Raw genomic sequence first — 22,679 nt, 5'->3', positions numbered from 1 at the left:
CAAGATGGTGGCTCCGCGGGCGGGGGAGGCGGTGGAGGGAGGAGGAGCCAGACCATAGCCGGCCGGAAACACCGACACCCACAGGCCTCTCGGGAGCCGCCGCCGCCGCCTCCGCCGCCGCCTCCGCCGCCTGCTCCAGCTCGAGAGACGCGAGCGGGCGGCGGGGCGGGCCGTGAGAGAGACACGAGAGGAGGGAGGGCGGGGGCGGAGTCGCCCGCCTTCGCCTCCGCCCCCGGCCACCGTCCCGCACCCTGCCCCACGCGGCCCTGCCCGGCCCGCCCAGCCCCGGTGTGGCAGCGGCTCATGGCGGCGGTGGGGCCCCCGCAGCAGCAGGTGCGGATGGCCCATCAGCAGGTCTGGGCGGCGCTCGAAGTGGCGCTCCGGGTGCCCTGCCTCTACATCATCGACGCCATCTTCAACTCCTACTACGATTCCAGCCAAAGCCGGTTCTGCATCGGGCTCCAGATCTTACTCCGGCTCCTTGGTGAGGGGGACGGGGTAGCCTGCGTCCGGGGACGGCTCCGCTGGCCGAGACGTGCAGGAAGGAGAGGGCACCCGAGCGCAGGCCGTGGGGTGTGTGTGTGTATGTGTGTTTGTGTGTGTGTGTGTGTGTGTGTACTAGTTTCGCGGGCTGAGACGTGCAAGAGGGAGAGGGCAGCCGCGCGCGCAGGCGGTGGTGTGTGTGTGTGCGCTAGTTTCGTTTCCCCCCCGGGGGCGTCTTTGCGGGCCGGGCGGGAGGAGGAGATGACACTTGTCTCAGAGTTGACAGCGGAGCGGTCCTCCCTGCGAATCAGCCTCCTGTTCATTTTTGCCTCTGAGCGAGGGCGGGGAGAAAGCAGCGAGGTGTGAGCATGCGGCTCTGTGCCTGCTGTTTCTCTAGGGGAATGAGTACTGGCTTACCGCGTTCTATGCGACAGCCTTGGAAAAACAGCAACTCTGCTTACGTTTTGATCTCGTCGTGTGTGACCTTGGGCTCGTTGTGCCGAGGCCTGGGCCTCAGTTTCCCCCTTTTTAAAATGCAGAGTACTCGTATGTTGTCATTTAAATGACATCCAAACGAAAGAGAATGTCAGACCTTGAAACTGTTACAAAAATCCTCACGAAGAAGGCGATACTTATAACGAGTCCTAAAATTTTCCGTGAATAGAGAAGAAGGTATTGAGAACGGTTATAAAAACGTGGCTAGGAAGTGATAAGACTTGAAAATCAGTGTCTTCGTTGCATATGAATGGAGTGTTAAAAGCATCTTATACTTCACTCCCCATTTTCACTTGCATTACCAGAGTGAGGAACATTTACGCTTAAAAGAAGTTTTTGAGTAATTGAAACGTGGCAAATTTTGTTGATGAGGTAATTCTTGTGTTAGTTTTTAGTGAGGCTGTGCTTTTGAAGTGTTGCTGAGGACGAGCTGATGGTGAGATCCTTACCAAGCCTTTCTGAATTAGGAGCCATCTGTTGCTGCTTTATTTCTACTTTTTAAAAAAGTGGTAATGTTAAGTTTTGTTTATGACAACACTTTACATTTGTTTGGTACTTTACTTTTGCAGTGCTTTTTCACTGGTATTATCTAACCTAACGTTCAAAAATCCCTCAAAGGAGGGTGGGTGGTGGTATTCTCATTTTACAAATGAGGAAACTGAGAGATAGAGCTTAAGTGTTTTGCTTTTGATACACAGCAAGTAATTGGTTGCCAGCACCTAGGCTTAACAATCTTCTGACATCAGGCATGGTTCATCTTCCTCCTCAGTACAGCTGCAATCCAGATACAGAATGCTATAATAATGATCATATGCTAGATCTTAAAAATAACAGATGTGAACGTGATGTTCTTTAGCACAAGACTTCTCAGTAACCCACCAGCTACTTAATCCAGCCGTCCTGCTTACCACTGCAAAATGTAATGCCCTCATATTTGTGGCAAAAATGGAGCTGTGTGATTTCCAATGTATAGGAATAGCGAATCATTATGTTGTACAGCTGAAACTAATATAATGTTATCTATTGATTATACCACAATAAAAAAAGAACATAAGCTAGCTTTAATGTTTTGTACTTAACATATTTTGTTTAATTCTGATAGTCAGGGAATACAAGTGAGGTTAGTTAAATAATGTTACAATGAAATTAATAAGAATGGGGACCTGTTGGGAAAGCATTTTATTCCTGCCAGTTAGAAGTCACTCATCATGATCATAAATTAACAGGCAGTTGCTTGTCTCATTATAAAAAGGTGGTCCCAGCTGATCCTGAGACTCCCAACCCCTCCCCGCCATGCCTCTCCACATTAATGGATGACATGCGTGCAGTCAAGACCTGTGCTGATTCCTGGGTTGGAGAGACTGAGAAATGGAGAACACTGAGCATTTCTATTCCTGAACCCCACAGGAGAAGAGAGAGTTTGCTAGAGAGAGAGCAGAGGCTCTAGGGAGCTTTGTGAAATTTGGGATTACCAAGTGTTGTTTTGGGCACTAAATAACCAAATGTATTGTAACATGGACTTGAGGGTGGTAGGAGGGGCTTTCCCCACTTCTGCTTTGAGAGGAGGGAGGAGGCCATGGTGGAGGAGCTGGAAAAAAGAAACCAAAACAAAACTGGGTTTGAGAGGATTCACATACTCATTCTGCCAGTAGTGTAGCCACTGTCTTGAGTGTTCTTCTGGCATGTAACTACAGAGCCTCTGAGAGCCCCTTGGGGACCAGGTGCTTTAATGCAGTGTGCTCAGAGTTGAGCTTCAGGCTAGGGAGCTTTAAAGGAGTATTTTCTTTAATTAAATCTTTTGTAGTTTAAGAACACTGAATAAAGTAATCTGGTGTTTTCCTTGTACTATATCCATGCTTCTTATTTTTGTAGTAAATCATGGAAGTTTGCATTTGAGAGGTTAAAGAAGAATGTGACCTCAGGCAAGTTACACCTGCTCTGTGCCTCCCTTTTCTTATCGGTACCTTTTTAAAGATGGATCATAATGGTGTCTCTCTCTTATAGCGTGTTAAGGACATAAGTTCTTGTAACAGTACCTGGAACCTAGTAAGGGCCATTTAATTGTTGGCTACTGGTAAACATGGTAGCTTTAAAAAAATTTTTTAATACTTCAATTAAGACCATACTGTGTTACAGATATTTCAGTTTTGGGAAGTCATCAGCAAAATGTTGTTGCTGTTTATTTGAAAATTTTGATCCCAGAGTATTCTCTGGGTCAGACTTTATGAGATATACAAAATATTTTCCAAATCTATCATTTGACTGCTCCTCACATTATGGCAGTGTAATTATGCTAATTTATGACATTTGTAAGAATGATAAAATTATTAAAAACTGGTTTTGGTGGTAAAACATTTCATCCTGAATAAAAACAAATGTCTTAAGTATTTGAGGACCATTCGATGAAGCATCTTATTTATTATTGAAAGTGACAGGTTTGTGTGTAAAAGATACCAAAGGATGGTTGAAATCAATTGTTCTACCTGGTTAGTTTTTTAATAATTGTAGACCTCTCTGTGCTACTGTATATAAATCTCAAAATTTGTCACTCTCACCTTTTTCCTTAAAATGGAATTGTAAACATGGAAATCTATTCTGCATCCAGTTTTGTTCAGTGTCTGAAGAATTTACTCTCCTACCCCTACAAAAAAGTATTACTACTATACTTTTATTTGGTATCAAACTAATAAGAGAATTTCAGCAAGTCAGAATATAAAGCATCTCATTTGGAGATCCAAATAAGATCATATTTAAGACTATTAAGCTATTCTTAGGAGGTGTTCAATGCTGAATGAAATGCAGCCCAGTGCAGCGTAATGCTGAATTAACAAGTCTAAATCCAAGGCAGAAAATGCAAGCATAGGAGTTTGTTTTAATAGTATTACTCATATAATGACAATTCATTGAAGTGGAAAGTCCTTTCTAAACATAAAAGAAAATCCAGAAGTTACAAGGGAGAATTTGATAAATTTGAGTACATAAAAATGAAAAACTTCTTTATGAAAAAACTCTTTTTTTACAAAGATTCTTAAAAATGACGCATTAAGGGGAAAATATTTGCGTCATATTTAGTTGAAGTACTAATAAAAGTTTTACTCTGTCAATAAGAAAAACTTATACTCCCAGAGAAAAATGGGCCCAGGATAAGCATTTCACAGTAAATGAAATGCACATGGTCAGTAAGCAAAGCAAAAATTACTCAGCCTCATTTATAATTTAACAAATGCAGTTAAAACAAAATTTCACTTATGAGATTGGTGAAGAATTCAAAGTTTGAATAAAAACTAGTTTGGTATGGGGAGATAGATGAAGTTAAACAATTTTTGTAAGGTGTTATTTCTATGTAAAGCCATTTGGTGCTATCAACTAAAATTCATCGTATACCTTTTGACTCACAATTCCAGTTCTAAGAACTTGGCCTGAAGATATAGTTGTGCAGAAACTGTTGGCAAGGATATTCATTGAAGCATTGTTGGTAATAACAAAACAAAAACAAATTGTTAATCTAAATGTCTATTTAAAGAGAATCTGTTCATTGTACAATATTATCAGTTTCAGCCATGCAATGAAATTGTTGAAAAACATGAGATAGTTATTTTTGGTGCTGTAGAAAGAACTCAGAAAACCTGTGAAGTGTAAAAGCAAAGTGAAGCAGTAGTAATTATGACTGCATTGGGATAGCCTAGGGGTTCTCAGCAGAGATACTGTTGACATTTTGGATGGGATAATTCTTTGGTGGGGGTGTGGGGATTGTGGCCAGACGACTGGAGGGGAAGGGAGGGTGTGCAAACTGATCCTGGTTGAGAACTACTGAGGTGGACAAATAGACCAGCAAATAGCACAGAATAGAAAGCCCAGAAACAGACCACCCATGTATGTAGAGAAACTTGATGTGTTTCAGAGGTAGAATTGGAAGTATACAATACATTGAGGTAAATACAGACTATTCAATTAGTGGTTATTTAGTTATTCATGTGGAAAAAATTATACTGGATCCCTACCTCACATCAGTATGTAAATAGTTCGGACTTCCCTGGTGGCGCAGTGGTTAAGAATCCGCCTGCCAGTGCAGGGGACACGGGTTTGAGCCCTGGTCCGGGAAGATCCCACATGCCACGGAGCAACTGAGCCTGCGCTCTAGAGCCTGTGACACACCTACTGAAGCCCCCGCACCTAGAGCCCGTGCTTTGCAACAAGAGAAGCCACCGCAATGAGAAGCCTGTGGACCGCAACGAAGAGTAGCCCCTGCTCACCGCAACTAGAGAAAGCCCGCGCGCAGCAACAAAGACCCAACACAGCCTAAATAAATAAATAAATACATTTATAAAATATATATATATATAAATAGTTCTAAGTGGATTAATATCTAAATGTGAAAAGCAGAACTTTAAAAGTTTTAGAAGAAAATATAGAATTTTTTTTTTTAGCGTTAGAGTAAGGGAAAAGTTCTTTAGAAATATGTGAAAGCAAATGTATTAAATAAGGATTGATAAGTTCAATGATATTAAAATTAAAAATCTCTGTTAATCAAAAGCTGGCATCAGAAAGTGAAAAGAGCCGCCACACATCTGGAGAAGATATTTGCATTACAGATAACTACAAAGAATCTGTAGTCAGAGTATTTTTTAAATGACTACAATTCAATAAGGAAAAACAACTCCGTAAATAAATGAGCAAAAGATAAACTGGCAATTCACAGAGGAAGAAACATGAATGGTCAGTAAATCGAAAGGTGCCCTCTTTGATGAGGAATCAGAAATGTAATTTTTAGAAAAGGTTAAAAAACTCCACTATTATAATGAGATCTCCTTTGGGTAAAAAGCAAAAACAAGTATTTATCCATGAATGTGTGTTTATTTATGCAAAGCTCGGTTAACTTTTAATACCTATAGAGTTGAACTTTTAAAAAAAATCATGTTCATATGTTTCTTTTTAATAAACACATAGTTGTTAAAAATTTAAAAAGCAAAAAAGCAAAATTTATCTTACTAATAAAAGACTTAGAATACCCTTTTTTAACCTAAAGAGTTTGATAGAAAAATTTTCTTTATGCTATAGTTTGTCAAGTACACCTACAGACTGACACCCCAAGATGTTTTATTTACTTTGTTTTGTATTTCATTGCATAGGGTTCCCTTGGGAGTAATGTAGTTAAAACATTTATTTTTGTACTGTTCCGTCTTTATTCTGTCAGGCATTGAAATGTTTTTCCACAGCTTGCTTTAGATTTTATATTAAAGGTATTTAAGGTACCTGGGGAGTTATGTCTTATTTCCTTCTAATTTTTAGTCCCCAACTTCCAGAAAGGTTAAAGGTATGAATGGACTTTACACATAAAAGAATTAAACATTTTGCTGTGTAACATGCATGGTGGTTTGTTTTTTGTTTTCAGCTTGTTTTGTTTGCTCATTTTTGGTAATCCAAATTGAAAAGACACTGAACTCTTTCATGAATTGAGTTCATGTATATTGTCAAAGCTCTGAATTGATTTTGATACCTGCCGCTTTTCCTACCTTGAGCACTTTAGTGAAGCTCTCTAATCGCTGGACAATTGGATCCCTGAGTTGTGATTCCAGTTAATTCTATGCGCCACTGTCCCAAGGTGATTTTTCTTTATAAAGTAGCATTTATATATAGCCTTGATTACTTATTGCAGGTCACTCTTAAATCCTAATGAGGAAACTGTCCTGGGGCTTAATTTTCTTAGGCCTACAGGTTAAATATCAAGAGTTGCATGTCTGAAGTTGTGAAAATGCAACGAAACTTTGATATTATTGACAACACTTCCCGAAGGCCATGAGAGGGAATATTACTTGAGAGACTTGAAAAATTGACTTTTTTTCCTATGAAATGAGAGCAGATTCTACATTCCATACACAGGAACATGAGTATAAAGGAAAAATTTAAGAACCTCGTGTACATATAAACTTTGGGTAGGAATTAAAATAATTTTATACTATTCTTGAAATGTTTGGTCATTATTAAATCTTGGGGAGTAATTTTAATCAAGAAAGAGTAGTATCAGGGGCTTCCCTGGTGGCGCAGTGGTTAAGAATCTGCCTGCCAATGCAGGGAACACAGGTTCGAGCCCTGGTCCGGGAAGATCCCACATGCCAGGGAGCAACTAAGCCCATGCGCCATAACTACTGAGCCCTGCACTCTAGAGCCCGTGAGCCACAACTACTGAGCCCGCATGCCACAACTACTAAAGCCTGCACGTCTAGAGCCCGTGCTCCGCAACAAGAGAAGCCACTGCAGTGAGAAGCCCGCGCACCGCAACGAAGAGTAGCCCCCGCTCACTGCAACTAGAGAAAGCCCGCGCGCAGCAACGAAGACCCAACGCAGCCAAAAATAAAAACAAATAAATAAATTAATTTTTAAGAAAAGATTAAATGGAGACAAATCAACTTTAGGGGTGTTTACTTTAAAAAAAAAAAAAAAAAGAGTAGTATACTTGCTAGGAGACATCCAAACTTTGAGGTTTTAGTCTCACTACATTATTTGTCTATCACACTCTCTTCTGTCCAGAAGTATTTCTAAAACCCAAATAATTCCTTAATCTGTGTAAAAATAAGCTTCAGGGGAAAAAAAGCTATTAGAATAAAAAAATCTGGTTATAAGTTACAGCAAAGTTCATGAATATTCACAGGTAAAGATTAATGTACCACTTTGTGAATCGCAAGTTAAAAATAATTTACAGTCCCTGCTTGACTTTCTCCCTTTTAAAAAGTAGCATATAATAGAACTGAAGTTATCTTGGTTTTGTTTTGATGCATTTTAGGAGATTAAGTTTTGTTTCAGGAAAAAATACTTTTGTTTTTCTGTGTAGAGAAAGTAAGATTACATATGGCATATGGTGGCTGAGTAAATTCCATTTCCTGTTACCGTCCACAGGAAGGGTTTCTAAACCTGCTCAAAAAAAAAGCCCATTTTCTGTTGAAAGGGCTCTTTGGGAGGATTATTAGTGGCCCACTTGTTCAGCGAATTGGGTGGTTCTTGCGCAGAGGTTGATATATCTTCCAGGTGATTGTTTTCTTTTGTTGTCCTTTTCACAAATGACCTGACAAATAGGCACAGGATAAAATTTTAAGTTTGTGGGCAAAGTCATCATTTGGAGGAACTTGGCCCTTGCTTTTAACTGCAGTAGATTGTGGAATGGCTCTATTGTATTATGCAGTGTTGGTCTTGGTTGCATGCTGAAATCAGGTGGATAGATGGATGTTTAATTTGGAGTTTGTCACTTTTTCTGTACTCCAAGGTCTGATTTCTCAGCTTTGTCTTACCTTTTCATAGGTTTCAATTTCCAAGTGGGCTGTATTTTATGGTTGCCTTTAAAAATAGAACACAGAATTCAACAGAAACATTTCCCCAATTATTTTATTTTCTACAAAATATTTCAGGATCTGTAGATGTAAAAGGTAGGATCCTTGCTTGCTATCAAGGACCCTATAATAGGGTAGGTACCTACTCAGATAACTACAAACTTCAGTATCAGGTGGTGTATGAGTATTAGGAGTTTTGCCGAGTTCTGTAGATATGCTGAAGGAACAGTCAGTATCAGAAAAAGTGGGTCTGTAGGATGGGTAGGATTTGAACAGTCAGGGATTTGGGAAGTTGATGGGGCCGTTCTGCCAGGCAAAGAGAAGAATGTAAATACAGCTATAATTATGGCAGAGAAGAAGGGGTATGTTTGGGAAAGAAACCTGGAGCATTGGTGTGTGTGTTGGGAGGAATATTACTTTAAAGCAAATTGGGTCCTTGAATGTTAGGACAAGGAGTGTAGATTTTAATTGATAGTAATTTCAGAGCTGCTGCAGTATTTTGAGCAGAGACATGAAGAAAGGCAATTTGGTGATGGCTTGTAGATGGATTTGGATGAGAGAGTTTTCAGAGACAGAGTAATATGTGGGTGTCACTGAGAAAAGGGAGGTATAGGTATTGGTAAAATTTGTCACTGATTGTCAGAGTTTGAGGATGAGGGGCTAGAGGTACTGTTAGGAGAATAACAATGGTACCTCTAACTGAAACTGGAAATCGCAAGGAAGAGCTGTTTGAGGCGAGAGTAGGTTGAGTAGGGTTTAGAAATTTTGAGTGTTGCAGTTGTAATGTAGAAGTGGAAATAGGGGAATATTTGGAGGTGGTTCCCATAGTTGAAACCTTGGATAGTAATATTTATCGTAATCTCACTTAAAAATTTGTCAGAGCACCAAGAAAGATGGTGCTGGATGCACAACAGACTGTGCATTGGTTGCTTGCAGAGCGGGGGAGGGGAAGGTTTATTCAAACATGTTTTGGTTTTCTGAATGTTACTTTTGTAATTTGAAGAACAGTAAAAAGGGTTGACTATTTGAAGAAAAAGATTCAAACATACAGGAAAAAGGAAACTTGGAGGAAATGTCTGGTATCTGTAGGGGAAAGTATGTACAGAAAAAAAGTGAATTTGGACCTGAGGTAGAATACTCAGATTTAAGGAGCAGGAAAAATAAGAGCCAGCAGGAGTTCAGTTTGAGTAAAAGGAGGAATTAGGGGTAAGTGTGAAACTTAAACTTGATGTCCTAAAGAACACGTTTAAGAAAAAGAAATCTCAGATTTAATAGGAACAAAAGTTTTCCACTTGGGTTATTTTTAATCCTTAATGTTTTTGTAATGGAATTATCTTAAATATTTTTAATAATTATGAATATGTTCTTTCAAGTTTAAAACTTTTTAAACTGTGTATACCATGACAAACTCATCTTGAAGATAATTTAGTAATTTGGTGTCTGGACATATAATACTACTTGAATTACTTTGGAAATTAGAAAATAAGGGGTAGGATTTTTAAGGATAATATGTTTGATCTGTCCTGTTGAACTTTGACTTTACAAAAAACATTCATTGGCCTTTAAGCCTAAATTGTCTTGAGGCTTAACGTTCATCAGTTTGAAAATATTCATACTTCCTTACTAAAGGAAGAATATCATAACTGTTAGTGGAAAAAACATTCTTTAAAAATGTTTCATTCGAATGTCCTTTCTTTTTTTTAGGTATATTTGTATCCAGTATTGTTCTGACCTTGTCACAGCGATCACTTTTCAAGTTTTACATGTACAGCTCAGCCTTTCTATTAGCCGCAACCTCAGTGTTGGTAAATTATTATGCTGCTTTGCACATTGACTTCTATGGTGCCTACAACACATCAGCTTTTGGAATTGAGCTGCTTCCTCGAAAAGGGCCCTCGCTGTGGATGGCACTCATCGTTCTACAGCTAACATTTGGAATTGGATACATTACACTACTCCAAATTCATTCCGTCTATTCACAGTTAATTATTTTGGATCTCTTGGTTCCTGTAATAGGCTTAATCACAGAGCTACCATTACACATCCGAGAGACTTTAGTTTTTACTTCTTCCTTGATTCTCACATTAAATACAGTGCTTGTCTTGGCAGTGAAACTTAAGTGGTTTTATTATTCCACAAGATACGTTTATCTTTTAGTGAGGCACATGTATCGAATTTATGGATTACAGTTATTAATGGAGGACACATGGAAGAGGATTCGTTTCCCAGATGTACTGAGAGTCTTTTGGCTAACAAGAATTACAGCTCAGGCTACAGTATTAATGTACATTTTAAGGATGGCAAATGAAACTGATTCCTTCGTCATTTCTTGGGATGATTTCTGGGACCTCATTTGTAATCTTATAATTAGTGGGTGTGATTCTACACTCACTGTACTGGGCATGAGTGCTGTAATTTCCTCAATAGCCCATTATTTGGGTCTTGGAATATTGGCCTTTATTGGATCAACTGAAGAAGATGACAGGCGGCTTGGCTTTGTAGCACCTGTTTTATTTTTTATTTTGGCTCTTCAGACTGGTTTAAGTGGGCTAAGACCAGAAGAGAGACTTATTCGCTTAAGTAGAAACATGTGCCTTTTATTAACAGCAGTCCTGCATTTCATCCACGGAATGACAGACCCTGTATTAATGTCTCTCAGTGCCTCTCATGTGTCATCTTTCCGTAGACATTTTCCTGTGCTCTTTGTCTCTGCTTGCCTGTTTATTCTTCCTGTTATACTCAGTTATGTTCTTTGGCATCACTATGCACTAAATACATGGTTGTTTGCAGTTACAGCCTTTTGTGTGGAACTCTGCTTAAAAGTAATTGTTTCTCTCACTGTTTATACGTTATTCATGATTGATGGCTACTATAATGTCCTCTGGGAAAAGCTTGATGATTATGTCTACTATGTTCGTTCAACAGGCAATATTATTGAATTTATATTTGGAGTGGTAATGTTTGGAAATGGGGCTTATACTATGATGTTTGAGTCAGGAAGTAAAATTCGGGCTTGTATGATGTGCTTACATGCCTATTTTAACATCTACTTACAAGCAAAAAATGGCTGGAAGACATTCATGAATCGTAGAACTGCTGTAAAAAAAATTAATTCACTTCCTGAAATAAAAGGGAGCCGCCTACAAGAAATAGATGATGTATGTGCAATCTGCTATCATGAGTTTACAACATCTGCTCGTATTACACCATGTAATCATTATTTCCATGCACTTTGCCTTCGGAAATGGCTGTACATTCAAGATACTTGTCCAATGTGCCATCAAAAAGTGTACATTGAAGATGATATCAAGGATAATTCAAATCTATCTAACAACAATGGATTTATTGCACCCAATGAAAATCCAGAGGAAGCTGTAAGAGAAGCTGCTGCTGAATCTGACAGGGAATTGAATGACGACAGTTCAGACTGTGACGATGACGCTGAGAGAGAAAGAAACGGAGTGATTCAGCACACAGGCCCAGCAGCTGAGGAACTGATTAATGATGATACTGATTAAATAGCATTTACTAATCATTGAGGTATTTGTTTAAAATTCAGTTCATCCAACATGGAGTAATACGCTTCACTTCAGTGTGTAACCAAGCACAAAAACAGTATCAATGTTGAATCTGTGAATGGTTTTCCGTTTACTGTGATGTGCTACTGTAAATATACCTCTTCAATTACTTCTGGTCTCTTTGGTGACCTATTTAAATTTGTGTACATTATTGTACATAGAATAAAATTTTCACATTTTTATGACAAATTTGAACAAATAACTTTTTAATAGATGTAATAATATGGTGCGTCAACTGTGCCAAAGATTCCTCAATGAAAGTATATAATGTGTCGAACTCTGGACCCTAGTTTTTCTTTAAAATGGGTGGGAGAGAATAAAAATGCAGATCAGGGGAAACCATGTTAAATCAAAGAAATCAAATAATTTGTACCAGAGGATAAATGCTAAATGTAGAGTATTTTTAAAACTAAGGGAAAAAATAGGCTGCCAGAAGTGACTGAGACACTTTTTTGAAATTTGAGAGTAGCATTGTGGTTGAGCTGGGTTTGAAAGTCACAATTCAGAGAGTGTGTGAGTTGAGAAATAGGCTTATTTATATATCAACTAACCTTTGGTATAAACCAGGATGTGCTAATTGTTTTAATTTTGATGTAAAAATCACTATATTTGTTAGCCAGTCTGTTTGCAGAGTTGACATAAAATTGTCCTTTTGAACTTTTGAAGAGATTACAACATGAAATACTTGGGGGTTTTCACTATTTTAAACTAAGACATTAAGTGACTTTAAAAAATTCTCATCTGACTTCATGGGTGGCATACAGTGATTGATATAATACCTCTTTAGACAACTTCCAGAGAATTCCTTTATTGAAACTTTTAAGTTTTACCATGAAATTTTATATACATGATGGAAAAATGGGAGACACATACCAATTACATGCCAGGAAAAAATATTTTAATAGTGTTGTTATATAGCGTATTGGCTAGTTCCAGTGGATCTTCATCTCTTACTGCTGACATTATTTCCAGTATTTGACTAAAACAGAACAAAAATGGATGGTTACATTTCTAAGTACATACTCTGTTTTAAAGGTATTATCTTTTTTCACATAAAGGAAAAGATACTGTTTTAGCATCTTTAACATAAAAAGCCTAACAGGCGTTAAAGTTTTCGGCAACGTTAACAGAAAGTTTAACTGCTAGGATATTTAAAACAGAGCAGTTAAAGACAAATTTCTGAGACAGTCTTGCATATAACTAGAGCCAGGAACCAGGTTCAAGTAAATTATAAAACCAGCCCATATTATGTGTACCACAATTACGGAATTAACCCAGTGGAAATGAAGAGTCCTTTTAAACTGTGGGTTAATTACACATTAGTGGGTCATGATGCGCTTTTAAAAAATTAAAAGGAAAAGCTCACTGCATTTAGTAAGGGAAGTACCGTTTCATTTTTGTTTGGGTTTTATTTATACATGCAAGTGTACTGAGTCACAGTGTGGTATTGTGGGGATAGCAGTTAAAGTTTGAAAGCCACTGCTTAGAGAACTGGTCGTAAAGGACAGCAAGAAATTGCTGCATCACCACCAGCACAGTGACAACAAAGGAAGTTAGACCGAGTTACTTAGAACAATGTACGGTCATTAGGGGGGATGGGGAGAGAGAACTTCCTGTATGTTTTTCCCTGCAACAGAAAGGTGTGAATCTTTCTGTTTCTTTCCCTAGAATAATGATAATTATCAGTAGCTGTTTTCTAGCAATATTGTATGTAGACGATATTTCTTATACATGAATTAGAAAGTTCAAAGTCAGAATTAAACACTGAAATATTCTTTGTCTTAAGCTTTTTGTTCCCTTTATGGGTTTTTAAAATATGAACACCTAAAGGAATCAGGGACAGAGATTAGAGATGAACTGGAACTTCTAAATTCTATAGGAGTAACAAAAGCCTTGTTTACATTAAATGAACTGACTACACAGTTTTTATCTGACAGTCAAAATAGGCTAAAAGCAAATCTGTTAACACTGAAAGTGACACTAAAGATTCCATTTTCTTAGCAAACTAGATTTTTCTTCTATTAACTACTTGGAATTGGAAATGAATACATAATACTGGGAAATCAGTATGATTCCTGCCACCAATCTCCCTTCTGGTCCTTTCTCCACACTGATACCAGTTAATAGCTTTCCTGCTTAAAATCCTTTGGGTTCTGATAAAATCTAAATTCCTAAGGGTGGCACACAAAAGCCCTCACTCTCTGGCCTCACAGTACCTTCCCTGTCACTCACCCAGCATCCTACTTCATGCCACACTGCAGTCATTGTTGCAAGCGCTTCCTCAGTCTGCCTTCGCTGAAGGTGTTTGTCTTGGTCTGGCCTAACTCCTGGTCCAACTTAGTAAACAGATGAAACGTCACCTTAGTTAAGCACTCCATTTCCCCTCTGGGCAGGCAGCTGCTCTGTCCTGTGGTCCCAGTCATATGTTCATACCTCTATAACAGCACTGCTATCTTGGATTATACTTTTTATCTGCTTGTTTGCTCCAGAAGGATCCTTGTCAGACTTGGTTAACGCCGTAACCAAAGTGCCTGGCACAATGTACCTACTCATCTGGTGGGATGAGGGCGGGAACGGTCTTGATTCTTCTGTGTAATCTCAGTAATTTGTACCTTTCCTGATATTTGGCAAGAGCTCCAAAATGTATTTCAAGGAATTTATAATCTAATGGGGGCAGGGGGGCAGAGGTCTCTATACAAATAATTAGAACATAAAACTCTTAACAGATGGAGTTTATAAAAATGACTTTGTAAGTAGGAATTAACTTGCTAATTAGTATTTAGCATTAGACTAGGGGCATGTGTATTTCTGAAATGTGGTTTAAAATTTTTCAGTTTGCAAATGTTGATTTTCCCAAGCTCTGCCTACTCAGAACTGGTATTCATGATTGCAGTAGATACTCAAAAGCCTTCTTGGTTCTTAATAGTCTGCATTTAGAAACACCTTAAAATTTTGTCTTGCAAGTATGTAGCTAAAGTCAACAGCTATACTTTTACTTAAGCTTAAGGCAGTGTGGAAAACCAATTTAGATACACTGTTGGCAACTACTTCCTCTAAGCTGGCTGCTGGACAACTGCCAGTTTCTTGTCTCTAGTGTCCTTTTAAATCTCCAAAGAATTACTGAAATGTCTCTGGACTGAACTTGCAAGTACCTACATTTCATAAAAATTACAAGTGTTTCTTTACTAATCAGAGTTTAAATATATTCCTCACCTTACAGATTTAATAAAACATTCAGTTTTAAAGCCTTTGCCAACATCAGCATGTTAATAATCTTTCCAGTGTATCTTTATAGAATAATTCTTTATTTTTCTGCTCGTTGAATTTTAGATCTGGCTTATCTAATATACTCTTACCTGTTAAAACTACTAAAAAAAGATGGAGCATCTTAAAGGAATTATTACAACAATCCAGTATTAATTTTTATGAATGTGTGATAAATATATCCAGTTGCCTGAACTGGTAAGCCATACTAGATTGATACAGTCAGATTTAAATTACTGCTTGTGCAACAAAAGAAACTGGATGACAGGCCCATTAAAATAAACTTTTCCTATAAATTACAATATGCTGTACAGCTCCTTGGCAGTTAGATGGGTAATAACCCCGTTCTTTTCACATGTTCTCTGTATTATTAAAAAAATGATTCTGAATTAGTTGTTTTTTCCCTAGGAAATAAAATTCTATAAAGTTCTGCCCTTTTTCTCGGTTGGAAAAAGGAAATCATTTCTATAATTTGTCCTTTTGTTCAGAGGCTTAAAGAACTGTGTTATTTCTTAGGTTTATTCAAGCTGTCAAATCACTTAAAATACAGATACCATTAAAAAAAGGTCTCCTGCTAAGACTGTGCTTTTATACATCAGCAGGAAACCTGCAAGATAACAGAACTTAAGTGAGGTAAGGTGATTCTATGTACGGATAGCTTTAAGATCTTTTTCCCTCCCTACAAAATGACAAAGGACCAAAATCACATGAAGTTCTTACTCTGTAATAAAACCACTCTGGGTTGAGAGGATATGAAAAAAGGAGCTGATACATAGCAATTCGGTACGAATTCCTCCAAATCACTGCATTAAAATGGTCTTTGATAACTTCACTTGGATTTCACCCAACTTTAATTCTGTCCCTTGAGTTCATTTTGTAAATGGCATTTGGTGGTTGACTTTAATGTTCTGAAGACCATGAAAACAAAATACTTACATTATATGGCAGGGTTCATTTCTGTCTTTCAAACAGTGCCCATTTTCCCACTTCTTTTTCGTGGGAAATGAAGTTTTTATGTATTTTGATCCAGCATGTGTACTTTTGACTCCACACCAAGGTGCATCTAGAGTTAAGCAAAGAAAGAGAAGTCTCTCAAAGAGATTTTTACCTTTGTAAATTATTGTTTTTTTTTAATGAATATTATCAAACTTATATAACCTGTAAAATATACGCCACGATTCAGCTTAAAAAATGGTAAAAGGCAACAGAAAACAGCTTTAAGAAAACTACAAGATAAAATCTTGAACTGTACAAATTCTTAAACTTTTATTTCTTCTTTTCCCACTAACAGTATTGTTGGTGTATGGTATGCTTTAAAAAATCTAAAGCTAAAAGAAATACAACTGTGACATGAAAACATTTAAGTTAAACTTCTATTTGCCCCTACTGAATGTAAAACGGTGGCTTTGATTTTTTTGTTTTTTGTTGTTTGTTTTTTTGGCCATGCCACGTGGCATGCGGGATCCTAGTTCCCTGATGACCAGGGATCGAACCCCGTCCCCCCTGCAGTGGAAGCTTAACCACTGGACAGCCAGCGAAGTCCCAAAAACAGTGGCTTTGAATACTGGGATTATTTATTTACCTAAATCTCTAATAAAGAATTATAATGGCTTATACATTTTACAACCATTGTATTTTTAATAAGATAATTTAGTTTTCATGACTCCCCAGGGAAATACACCTGATTTCTTCAGAATGGCTCCGTCTTGACTTTACTAAAAAAGTCCATGTGTATAAGAAGAGCCTTGAGTTCAGGGTAGAGAGAAAATTTTTAGTTTCTAACTTTGTCTTATTTTGAGAGGCAGCAGGTTAATTTCTAAAATTCTTAAATCCAATTTGATTTAAATGTTTGCACTTTACTTAAAAAGTATTGTACAATTAAGCCATTACAAAGAAGACATTGTTTAAAAAAAATTCTGAATAGTTTTTGCAACCCTGAGGTGAAATGCTTAGCTAAGACTCCTTGTTTAATAAAACAACCTCCTTAGTTACCACATAGTCTGACATTCCATTTTTAAGTGCTTAGGCTTAGTCAGACTTCTAAAATTGAAAAAATTGCTTGCATAAATATTTTTCCATTACAACTCCCAAAGACTTCCTGAAAAGTATAATTGTTGAGGTTGAGCATGCTAATAAAATAATACTTGTTTACTTTTCTCTAGCTCTTTTTGGGTATGGTTTAATATGAAAATTAAGTTCTAAAAGCAAACTTACCAGTCTCAATCATTAATTTTTCACTAGGTATTGACTTCAGAACTTCCAAATTAGCCTCAGTTTTCAGTGAGCTTGAAAAAAAAAAAGTTATTCATATATAAAATAAAAAGGTGCATTTAATGAACAGCAACTTTTTCATATTATAAACTTGTCTAAAACAGATTACAGAACTAACCCAAAATCCTGAAACAAAACTTTGGTTGGCTACAATGGAAGTATACTTTAGAAAGTATTTGCACATTCCCATCCTTACAGAATCCAGATTAAGATCTATTCCAACCAGATCCTGCCTTTAGGGGGTGCAATTTTTTGTGCCTATCAGTTGATCGTCCAATAACTTTCTGTAACAGTCTATGTTAAACAATTCTTTGAAAAGAATTTATTTGCGTCTCCGGGTAATTTGCATAATTTCGAGCTCATAAGGCTGCATTTGAAGGTATGGCCAATTTCTTTATGGGCCAAATACCCAGGGATTCACTGGTATGAAGGAATCAGATACTCAAGGTTCATGTTTCACTAATCAGAAATAGAATCTTCACAAAGGATGAAGATCACAATCACTGTTAGAACTATGAGTATCTAACATGGTATGAAACTAGAAAGCTGGTTAGGAGATGTCAGTTTTATTATTCCCGTTTAGACCCCACTGCAACCCACCCCCAAATCTGGAAACGTTTAAGATCTTCCGTTACTCTTGATATTCTGAAACTTGATAATGTGTCCAGGCATAAAACTTTTTCATCCATTTAGGCAGTTGGAATCTTCCAGTTTAGACTCTTCCCCACCCCTAACTGGGAAAACATTATGGAAAAACAGGACTTTTCCTCTTTCATTTTCTTTCTTCTCTCTGGGGCTTTTATTAGTCAATTTTAGGACTCCTGGATTGGTCTCCGAGGCCCTGTTTCTTTCATACCTTTTTTTCTGGGGAATTAATTTTCATTTTCACACCCTGAGATAGACTGGATTATTGGTTCCAATTCTCTCTCATTTGACAGAATTATATATCTGCACCCTTGCCATGATTTCTTAGTAGGAAGAAGGAACCTGAATCTGGCCATGGCCTCAAGACTTGCTTTGACCAATGGGATGATATGGCCAAGAGGCTTGGAATGCACTTTCGTGATTTGCAATGGCACTCTCATGATCTTCTGAGATTAGCATGCACTAAGTAACTGTTACCTCTTCAGCCTAGGCACCCAGAATGAAAACACATGGTGAAGATCTGAACCCAACATGGAGCCTGTGGCAGAGCTCACCTCTATCAATTAAACCCCAGCTGACCCAAAGACCCATGAGGGTTTAAAAAAAAAAAATTTTACTGTAATATGTCAATGAGTTTTGGGATGGTTTGCTATATATGTGATGACGAACTAATACTGTCCTTATGTTGCATTTTTAATTTCAGGACTTGATATAACTTTTCATCATGGAGAGTTTCAAATATACACATAACTAGAATAACACAGAACCTCCCATCTCCATGTATTTATTACCTAGCCCCATCAATTATCAACTCCTGGCTGATCCTGTTCCATCCACTGAATGCTCTCCTCTGGGATCGACATAAGCATTCCAAGTCTTAGTCCTCAATAATCCAGTTTGTTCAGTTTTCTTGAGAAAAAATTACTTTTCCCCCTGAGTATAAATGCTTGCTGCTTCTGAACTCTGTGCGTGGGAGTGGATATGGGGATTGGTATCTTTCTCTGTATAGGCCTTCAATCACCCTGTTTTGGTCGCAATTCTAAGCCCGAAGCCTTTCTGGGATTCTGTCTGCTACACCTGCTCCCATCTCCTCTGAGGCCGTTTAGTGGTACAGTCTAAGTTTTCTCTTCCAATTTCATCTGTCTTCCAGAAATCTACAGAACATTTCTCCATTAGCAAAACTTTGGCCTTGTTTTCTTTACTTTTCCTTTTTGAATATAATTTTATTTTAGCAGGATTTTAGGAGGGGTAGGCGGGAAATGTGTGTCCAGTTTGCCGTAAGTACCAGCCTTTTGTTAGTGTTCTCTAGAAAAAACAAAATTCTTATTTTCAGCCAGCTTAATACTTGGTCAATATATTTTCTAAAATATGCTGATATATTTGATATGGATACTAAATTTAAAACATCACCAAAGTTTTGGAGTATTTGCATACTTTTAATCTCATGAAAACAAATTGTCTGATTGACTCTTTTCCTACATATATTAATGCTTGTAAAAACTGTTCTACACAGACATAGAAAACAAACTTATGGTTACCAAAGGGGAAAGGGAGGCGGGGAGGGATAAACCGGGAGTATGGGATTAACAGATGTATACTACCATATATAAATAGATAAACGAGAAGGATTTGCTGTATAGCACGGGGAACTGTATTCAATATCTTGTCATAAACTATAATGGAAAAGATGTATAACTGAATCACTTTGCTGTACACTTGAAACATTTAAATAAACTACACATCGGTTAAAAAAAATTGATCTAAATACAGAACTATATATTATCAGAAGAAATATTTTTAATCAAAGCCAGAATCTCTAATAAGGTTTCCCATTTAAGGAAGAGCATCTGCATAATTCTATGGTCAAATTTGAAACTTTCCCATTTTCTTGGGGGGAAAAATTCTAATTTAATCTTTAGAAACCAAAGACTATATCATAATGTAAACAGATTAAATTACCATACCCCAGAAACTCAGGTTAAGACTACTCTAAACTGAACTTCAAAAGAAGAATAGAAATATTGACTTAGACTAAATAAACTACTGACCCATTAATTCTGAGTTAATGTAGGAGAAAAAAATCTCAGGTAATTAGCTTAAAGCCAAGTCTTTATAAACTCAAGATCATTTAGAAACCTCTAAGACATACGTACAGTTCAAGTTGGTGAAATAAAGGTCTCTACCCCCTTCTCTTGAAAATCATCCCAAAATAAGAAGAAACAGCATATTTTGATGAAACTCGGAGACATTTCTAACTCCTCATCACAAAATATAAGGCAGAAAGTAGATAGAGAAATGGTAAATGATCTGTGTTTACGTGCTAAGTGACTTAAGTGCTATGTGCCTGTAGAGAGAGATACTGAAGGTAAGCAAACCAATTCTCCCAAGGAAGTTCTAAGAACGGGAAGAACTAGGTACCTAGAAAGGCTGGGGTAGGGCAGGGGACTGAAATGGGGATCGTTTGAAAAGTCAGGGTAAAGAGAAGATGGGATTCTCAGATTACTTTCCAATAAATTGGTGCAGAGATGACAACTGCCCTGTACCCTGGCCCGAGCGAGAGAGGCAGAGACAGAGAGAGAGATGTGTGTACAGTCTCTGCACTGGAAGACAAGCAACACAGAGGAGTGCAGGGTGAGGCAGGGATAGAAATGGAGATGGACTGCTTACTGAATGGAGACACCCTCTCTCCAGCACCATCCTGCTCCAGAACAGAGGTATGTGTATGAATTCTCATCCCATTCTCCCAGCAGGGATCAGAGGAGCCTTCTCTGGAGAAACTGAACAAACCCAGAGCAAGATCTTGACAAGCTGACATTAAGAATTCCCCGGTGAGAAAGTCAGTTGGCCATCTGTGGGCCTGCAGTTGATGGGCTATCTCCCCACAGAGCTTCCAACAGCTTTTCCCCCTTCACTCTTAAAATATACAGCAAAGAACTGCCTGACATTTGAAGAAAGCCTCTATCATGATAGAGACCAAAACAAAGAGGAAAAGGAACTCAGAGGAAATAAAAGCATTAAATGGCATATATATATATAACATATCTTTAGAGAGATGGGAAGATGCTGCATCTACCAAACAAGAATACGGTAGGAAAAAAAACGAGAGCTTTCAGAGACTGTAAACAAAAGCTTAAGTAAGCTTCCTTAAAAAGTTGAAAAAGGGAATTTCCCTGGCAGTCCAGTGGTTAGGATTCCAGGCTTCCACTGCAGGGAGCACAGGTTTGATCCCTGGTCGGGGAACTAAAATCCTTCAAGCCGTGTGGTACAGCCAAAAAAAAAAAAAAAAAGTTGAAAAATAAAGCACTTGTTTGAGAGGAGGAAAAAAATTAGATAGAAATTGTAGAATAAAAAAATGAGCTCAGGGACTTCCCTGGTGGCGCAGTGGTTAAGAATCCGCCTGCCAGTGCAGGGGACACGTGTTAGAGCCCTGGTCCAGGAAGATCCCACATGCCATGCAGCAACTAAGCCCGTGCGCCACAGCTACTGAGCCTGCGCTCTACAGCCCATGAGCCACAACTACTAAGCCTGCGTGGTGCAACTACTGAAGCCTGCGCACCTAGAGCCTGCGCTCCGCAACAAGAGAAGCCACAGCAATAAGAAACCCACGCACCGCAACGAAGAGCAGCCCCACTCGCCGCAACTAGAGAAAGCCCACGCACTGCAACAAAGACCCAACGCAGCCAAAAATCAATCAATCAATAAATAATTTTAAAAAATGAGATCAGAGTATCAGCCTGGGAGGTCCAAAGAAAGAATAGAAAAAAAAAAATTTTGAGAAAACTTCTCAGGACTGACAAAGATGAGCCTCTAGCTGGAAGGAGCCAGTTGAGAATAACAAAAACCCATCAAAACACCTTTGCACATTTTGATAATACCAGAGATAAATAACTAAAATATTCCACAGGGAAAAAAGTATGTCACAGGTAATGTATTGGGAAACAGAATAGAGACTGGAACCTATAACTGGAATATTGTAAATCCTCAGTGAAAATGATCTCTAATCTAGAATTTTATGCCTAGAAAAAATATCAAGTCAAAGTTTTTTTTTTTTTTTCCCCTTTCATTGACTGTCCAGGCAAACTTTCAAGAGGAAGAGCAGAATTAATTCATTTGCAAACAAGTGTTCCATCAAAACAAAATAGAATACATGAGATTTAAAATAGGAGTTCTATCACAGAAAAGACACTAGTCCAAACTGTAGCAGAAAGATGGAAGGGTCAGGAACTAAAGAATTATCTGATTATCCACACAGGTTTCCTCATGTGGAAAAATAGAAAAAAGCATTTTACAGAGTTGTTGGAAAGTGTGAAGAAGGCTTCAAGTTTTGAAGAAAGACAAGTAAATAAAAATATGAGGAAAGTTACTCCAGGAAAATAAAAAAGTGGTACATCACATGGTTCAGCAGTCAACAATATTTTATACAGACATAATAATGAAAACATGTAATATGCATATAACCAAAAATTCTCAAATAACTACATTGAGAGGGTTATAGAGGAAATAATGGAGGTGGGGGGGCAGTATTGGATATAAGAACTAAAGTGCTCAAACACCTTAATGGAAATAGACAAAGGGAATGAATTAAGAGTTAATAACATATATGTAATATTTAGATACAAGG

At 37.9% G+C, this 22,679-nt stretch overlaps 2 protein-coding genes across 4 annotated transcripts in view; one reads left to right on the top strand and one right to left on the bottom strand.

The window, feature by feature from the left end:
• Positions 1-12: 12 nt before the first annotated feature.
• RNF139 (ring finger protein 139) lies at positions 13-12,067 on the top strand. Its single transcript, XM_059902434.1, has 2 exons — positions 13-484; positions 10,005-12,067. Exons 1-2 carry the CDS (start codon positions 304-306, stop codon positions 11,816-11,818), a joined length of 1,995 nt encoding a protein of 664 aa, XP_059758417.1. The 5' UTR covers positions 13-303; the 3' UTR covers positions 11,819-12,067.
• A 603-nt stretch (positions 12,068-12,670) lies between these two features.
• Positions 12,671-22,679, bottom strand: part of TATDN1 (TatD DNase domain containing 1) — a 38,690-nt gene continuing 28,681 nt past the window's right edge. For all 3 annotated transcript variants that reach the window (XM_059902436.1, XM_059902438.1, XM_059902437.1), the window contains 3 exons: positions 17,357-17,427; positions 16,079-16,205; positions 12,671-12,857 (listed from right to left, as the gene is read on the bottom strand). In XM_059902436.1, the coding sequence (XP_059758419.1) occupies positions 12,755-12,857; positions 16,079-16,205; positions 17,357-17,427 (301 nt within the window). In that variant the 3' untranslated portion in view covers positions 12,671-12,754. The remainder of the gene's footprint in view (positions 12,858-16,078; positions 16,206-17,356; positions 17,428-22,679) is intronic.

Source organism: Balaenoptera ricei, chromosome 17 (genome assembly GCF_028023285.1).
Source record: "Balaenoptera ricei isolate mBalRic1 chromosome 17, mBalRic1.hap2, whole genome shotgun sequence".
NCBI classification, from domain to species: domain Eukaryota; kingdom Metazoa; phylum Chordata; class Mammalia; order Artiodactyla; family Balaenopteridae; genus Balaenoptera; species Balaenoptera ricei.
This window is presented reverse-complemented; position numbering and strand designations above follow the sequence as displayed.